The 6,895-nt window shown below is 40.1% G+C and overlaps 1 protein-coding gene across 1 annotated transcript; it reads left to right on the top strand.

Moving 5' to 3' along the window:
* Positions 1-3,360: 3,360 nt before the first annotated feature.
* LOC128231064 (uncharacterized) lies at positions 3,361-4,221 on the top strand. The gene has a single exon (XM_052943485.1). The coding sequence runs from the start codon at positions 3,361-3,363 to the stop codon at positions 4,219-4,221; it is 861 nt and encodes a 286-aa protein (XP_052799445.1).
* The last annotated feature ends 2,674 nt before the right edge of the window (positions 4,222-6,895 follow it).

Raw genomic sequence — 6,895 nt, 5'->3', positions numbered from 1 at the left:
CTTGTCTTGGACTCAAGACTCCATGCGACTTACACGTGGTACCTGATCATGCGACTTACACGTGGTACCTGATCATGCGACTTACACGTGGTACCTGATCATACAGCGATAACCGAAGTACTTCGAATCGTACATTAGCTGCATCAGTATCCATAAGTTATAGGATAGACAAATAACACGTATGCTGATCATTAATATTACTTCCATTTTAATTATTTGTTAAATTATATGTTCGCTATGGAACGATTACAACAGCTGGTTTAGCACCCTCTGATGGGCAGCATTCAATTCAGAAAAGGTAGCGAGACACATGGTTGGTGCCGGTGAGGGTTTACACGGTAGACATGTAGCAGGTTTAAATGCCTTACAATACAATCTCGTTGTAAACGGACAATCTGACGCAAGGAGTGTGTATCGGATGAGTGGCAGTAGATGGACCTTTAAACACCCGCGAAAGTTGAAATTCTTATTGATTATGCCTTGGACTTAAGTATTGCCTATCTGCAATTTTATTGGCTGCAAATGTAGGTTGTATTTTAAATACTATCGTAATGCATGACTGCATACATGTACATGTATATGGATATTGGATGGGAGTACGTACTGCGTGCGTGTATATTTCAAGAGAACACATTTTATCGGTGCCGATTTCTGCGATGTTGACGTTCATTCCAAATGCACATCCTACCGGCAGGCTGGCCATCCTCTCCCGGCAGTCAGAAATACTGCTATTGCCCAACAGAGTCCGCAACAGCACGAGCAACGGTACGCCTCTTCAAATATTGTTCTACGATCGCCTTACCTCTCTGATCATTGAAGAACTTTCGGTACATTTTCACGTCATCCGAGAAATTAAGATACTCCTTTATGGAACCTAAAGTAAAAACAATACAACTACTAACGCCTAATTAACTCATGTGTTAAACTGAGCCGCATGTTTGGCAAAGTTCTGAAATTGACATGTGTAAAAGGTTCACATTTACCTTTAGATGTGCGCCCAATAATGTTCCCCACGTCATAATTGCTCGAGGCTTTAATGTACAAAACTGGCAGAAATTCCAAGCTCATTTTTTACATTGAAATTTATACTTTGCAGGCTACAGTTTATTTAGTATATTTATTGACACACATATGTCTCAAATCTAGTGTTTGGACATAACAAGTCTTATCGGCTCGCAATGTATTCGTTGGACCATAAGAAGTCTTAGCAACCCGCAAATGTCTTCGTCTCGGTGACCTTAGTTTTATTTACTTGTACCCTATAACATTTTGAAGTGATTTAAAATCATGGTCAAAATAATAACTCTGGAATGTACCAATTATTACATCCAAACAGTTTTCTACATATTTACATTGCATGAAATAGTGATCGAAATCTCATTGCACACTAAACACGTTGGATTATAATTATGTGCCTTTTGTTTGTGGATGTTGTTCTATGAATTAATTTGAGCTTATATTTTTTTTCGATTACCAACTATAATTGTACTCAATACAAGATAAAACCGAATTCCACTCAATATATTGAACAAGTTTCCCATGACGTTTGTACGTATGGGTTTGTTAATTTCTTGCAATTTAATAGTGCTGTTCATTACCTTAACTTGGTTGAGTACTGTTACTTTCGAACATTGTAGAGTCCAAGCCTGGCGCATAAGATAAAAAAGATAAAGCCTCTAAGGAAAACTACCTCGTAAACATAATCGTCAACAATTTGCTATAAAGGTTATTGAAGAGAATCGTTATATTGCCCCAAATGAGCACTTGAACGGTCCAGGGCACAAACGGAACGAACTATTTAGTGACCCTTTTTCCAAAGGAGGACTCTTCGTATCCGTCAACTTCGTACTATTATCACCTACTTTCAGCACTGTTGTCAAATAGAATCGCACTACCCGAAAATCCAAAAGTTTATAGTCTAACTCAAGTAAGGCGCATCTGTAGACATGCAAGCTTAACATATTGTAATCATAAAATAAAGTCATGGTTGCTGGGGAAGGGGATGGTTAATAGGGAAGCTAGGTAAAGTCACGGTAGGCATTGATTACTAAACTGTGGTTGGTAAGGAACTTTAAGGTTGCTAGGGAGGTCCATGTGTTATAAACTACGAAAGCAAGTTGTTGCCAACGAAGCCTTTCTATACTATGACGAAAGATGGTTGTTCAAGTGGTCATGGTTGTTAAGCGAAGAGATGGTTGCTAAGGAACCACGCTGCTGCTAAGGAAGGTATAGGTTGCTAGAAAATAACGTTATCAACGAAATTCGCGGTCGCTGATATGGGCGGTGGTTGATACGGAACGTGATGGTTTGTAGGGATATAAGGTTGTGAAGAAAGTTGGTAAGGACCACCAGACAAGGCTACAAAACATTCGAAGCTCCTCGGCCATATTTATCGAAAACAACCTCGGATCTATGCCGGCACATCAGTTAAAGAAGTTCATTTTTTTTTTAATTATATCATGAATTAAATGTAATGTTTAAGCTTGTATTTATTGATCTAAGTTTAAATTGATTGCCAGTGAAGTGTGTTATTGCAAAAATAATTAAGATTCCCAAGAGTTAAGTCTCATTAAGTTTTACTGCTAAATTTAATTACTACGCGATCTTCTTGCTACGGACTAAAACATACCGATTTCTAAGTATCATTAACCGTCCATATACATCCGAGGTTGTCTTCGATAAAAATGGCCGAGGAGTTCCGAATGAGCTACAAAATAGCTCAGCTCTGGTCATTACAGTAGACTGTTATAGAGAAATCTTAGATATATTCCTAAAATAAGTCTATGTAAAACACGTGACTCTAGCCTAGGAACACAATTTCAACAGTACCACAGAACAATCCTGTATGCCAAATATCTCAGCTCTAAACATATTGCTGTTTTGGCAAGGATTTTCCTAATGTAAAAAAAATTCACGCCCGGATTTTAACCCCAGGGGCATAATTTTAACAAACTTGGTAGACAACCACTAGACAATGTTTACACACCAAATATCTGATCTAGGCCTTGTTGTAATATGATATCGGCTACCTGCGAGTGGCCAGGCTTATCAGCAGTCTGTAGTTAGCTAGCGTCGAATAAACATCGTAAACTACATAGTAGTCTTTATCTATCATCCCTATACTTAATAAATAATACGACATGGTGGCAGCGCGGTATTAAACTCAACAATAATATTGGAACTATTTGCACTAGTGTTAATAAACAAAATGGCAACTTTTAATTTCCAACATCCGGATAAATTTGACTTCCAAAAGCAGGAACAGTGGGAAAAGTGGTTAAACGGTTTGAGAGATTTAGGCTTGCGTCAGGATTAGGAGAAAAAGACGAAGAAGTGCAAGTTAACACTTTAATTTATTCAATGGGACCAGAAGCAGAAGAAATTATGTCATCGTTCAATCTTTCGAATGAAAACAGCAAGAAATTTGACACTGTAGTAGAAAAACTAAATCAGCATTTCATTCCTAAAAAGAACGTTATCTTCGAGAGAGCCAAATTCAACCAACGATCACAAATGGCTGGTGAAAGCGTGGACAGTTTCATCACAGAACTGTACCATTTGGCAGAAAATTGTGAGTTTAGGGACTTACATGATAGTTTAATTCGCGACAGGATTGTGGTTGGAATCAGGGACCACAAATTGTCCGAAAGACTGCAGCTTGACCCAACACTGTCGCTAGAAAAGGCGGTGACTGAGGCCAAACAACGAGAGTCGTTTCGAGCCCAACAAGCGGTAGTAAGAGGCGAACCGTCATCTACAGTTGAGGCAGTGACAAGACGGCAACACAAGACTCAGGGGCACCGGAACTGGAAGCCAGACAAAAAACCGGTCCCATCGACGCCAGCAAGCAGGGATTGTCAGCGTTGTGGCAACACGCCGGGGCACCCTCGAAACAAGTGCCCGGCAAAAGATGCGATGTGCCGTAAATGTCAAAAAGTAGGACACTTCCAAAAGAAATGCCGCTCAACCGTTGGAGCCGTGAACGAGGCTAGCAACACCGAGCATTCCGACGAAGACGAGTCTTTTCTTGGTACAGTACGGGCATCAACGACCACGGACCCGTGGAAAGTGACACTAACCGTAAATGATGAAGCGGACGTGACGTTCAAAATCGACACCGGGGCAGACGTAACAGTTATCCCAGAAAAACTGTTTAAACACATGTTTGGAGTGAAAATACAGAAAACTAACAGATCATTATTTGGCACAGGCAATTCTTAATTATCAGTTCTGGGTAAATTCCAAACCACAATTGAATCTTCATCAAAAATGTGTGTTACAGAAGTGTTTGTTGTAAAAAGTTTGGAATTTCCTCTCCTTTGCCGACCTGCTATTGAGGCTTTACAAATTGTTCAGGTAAATGATTTTAAATACATTTCATCCGTCAAAGCATCGTATGAACAAGTATATGAGAAATTCCCCATTGTCTTTAGCGACAAATTAGGTAAAACTGATTGGGAATACAAAATCACATTATGTGAAAACTCAAAGCCGTACTCACTGTCTACACCGCGTCGAGTACCATTGCCTCTAATGAAAAAAGTCAAAGCCGAGCTAGAGCAAATGGAGAGATCGGGGGTTATTTCAAAAGTATCAGAGCCGACTGAGTACTGTTCGCCAATGGTAGTAGCTCCTAAACCAAATGGTCAAATTAGGATATGTGTAGATCTGTCAAAATTGAATCAGTCAGTAAAACGAGAGCGTTTTCAATTACCATCCGTAGACGAGTCACTTGCAAAGCTCGCTGGAGGACGTTTCTTTTCGAATGCTATGCCAGAATTCTTTCAGAGAAAAATGTCAGCATTTTTAGGAGTACCGGGCGTAGTTTGCAAAATGGACGACGTCCTCATATTCGGTGAGAATAAAGATGAACATGATCAGCGTTTATTTCGCGTGTTAGGGCTCATTTCTGAGGCTGGCATCACACTGAACAAAGAAAAATGCCAGTTTGGTAAACACAGTTTGACATTTCTAGGTCATGATGTAGGTCAGGGCACAATTGGGGCCGACCCAGTCAAAGTGAAAGCAATTATTGACATGCCAACCCGCAGAATATTTCAGATATCCGGAGATTTCTTGGAATGTGCAATCAATTAGCAAAGTTCACGCCAAACTTAGCACAAATGTCTAAACCGTTGCGAGACCTTTTAAAGGACAAAAACTCTTGGTTCTGGGGTCCAGATCAAGAATCGTCCTTCCAGAAATTGAAAGAGGAGTTAAGTTCTCCCAAGGTTTTGGCCCAGTATGATCCTAATAAGGAAACAATGGTCTCAGTAGACTCTTCTTCATTTGGCATGGGGGGAGTTGTTAGGCAAAAGCAGGGAAGTACATGGAAACCAATAGCGTTTGCTTCTCGTTCGCTTACTGAAGCAGAACAAAGGTATGCTCAAAATAGAGAAAGAATGCCTTGCATTAACATGGGTTTGCGAAAATTTTAAAAACTTTTTAATAGGATCCAAGTTTGTCTTAGAAACGGATCATAAACCGTTAGTTCCTTTATTAAGTACGAAAGACTTGACCGATTTACCTGCTAGAATCCAGAGGTTTCGCATGCGCCTTATGCGTTACGATTTTAGCATTGTTTACATAAGCGGATGTAAACTGGTTACACCCGACTGTCTATCAAGGGCACCTCTGTGTACGTTAATTGATAAAAGAATCCGAAAGTCTGCAGTCCGCGAGTGACGCATATGTTCAAATGATTTTCAATGACATCCCAGCGACCGCTAATCGACTGGAACAAATTAAGTCCCTTTACAAAGAGGATAATATCTGTACACAGCTTTTGTTGTATTGTAAACAAGGGTGGCCAGATAAGTCAGCACTTCCTGAATACATGAAACCATACTGGTGTTATAGGGGTGAGATAACTGTTCAAAGAGGTCAATTGTTCAAAGGAACGCGACTAGTAATACCAAACACATTACAGTCAGAAATGATTGATAGACTTCACGGTGAAGCCCGTCAGGGAAATTCGAAATGTAGGGAGCGGGCAAAACAATCTGTTTTGTAGATTGGTTTGAGCTCGGCTCTAGAAAAGGTTGTAAAGTCATGCCATAAATGCATTGAAAATGGTTGCGATAGAGCAGAACCGCTTATGCCGTTCGAATTTCCAGAACGCCCTTGGCAACGCGTAGCAACAGACTTATTTGAACTAAAAGGTCACAAATATTTGTAAGTAGTGGACTATTTCTCGCGTTATATTGAGCTGGCAAAACTTTCAAATGCTACAGCAGCGTGCGTAGTAAATCACATGAAGTCCATTTTCGCGCGACACGGTATACCAGAAATAGTATTTAGTGACAACGGGCCGTGTTACAACGCAGCGACTTTTAAAAAGTTTGCACGTGAGTATGGATTTGCACACCATACTTCTAGCCCAAAAATGCCTCAAAGTAATGGTCTTGCGGAACGGTCTGTAAGAACTATTAAAGAGATGCTGAAGAAATCAGACGACCCGTATTTGGCACTGTTGTCATATCGTGCAACGCCATTGCACAATGGATTCAGTCCGTCAGAATTATTAATGGGCAGAAAATTAAATACGTCAATACCGGTTAAACCCGAAACTTTAAATCCAAAGTGGCCAAATTTAAAAATTGTCTGAAATCGGGAAAATAAGATTAAAGGTCAACAAAAAAGAAATTTCGATACAAGACACAAGGCAAAAACTTTGCCTTGCCTGAAAAATCGCGACCGAGTTCTTGTAAAAGATCAAAACAAGTATGGGGTAATTAAATCACAATCTGTATTCCCACGTTCATACAATGTTTAGACGGATGAAGGTATTATCCGCCGGAATAGGCGCCATCTTATAGAAACTCCCAGGCGGCCGATGGTCAGCAGGATGGTCAAGGAGAACAGATGGTTTAGATTAATGAGAGTGATAGTGAAA

The sequence above is a fragment of the Mya arenaria genome, chromosome 4 (assembly GCF_026914265.1).
Source record: "Mya arenaria isolate MELC-2E11 chromosome 4, ASM2691426v1".
NCBI lineage: Eukaryota > Metazoa > Mollusca > Bivalvia > Myida > Myidae > Mya > Mya arenaria.
Note: the sequence above shows the minus strand (reverse complement) of the source record. Positions and strands in the feature narration are given on the sequence as shown.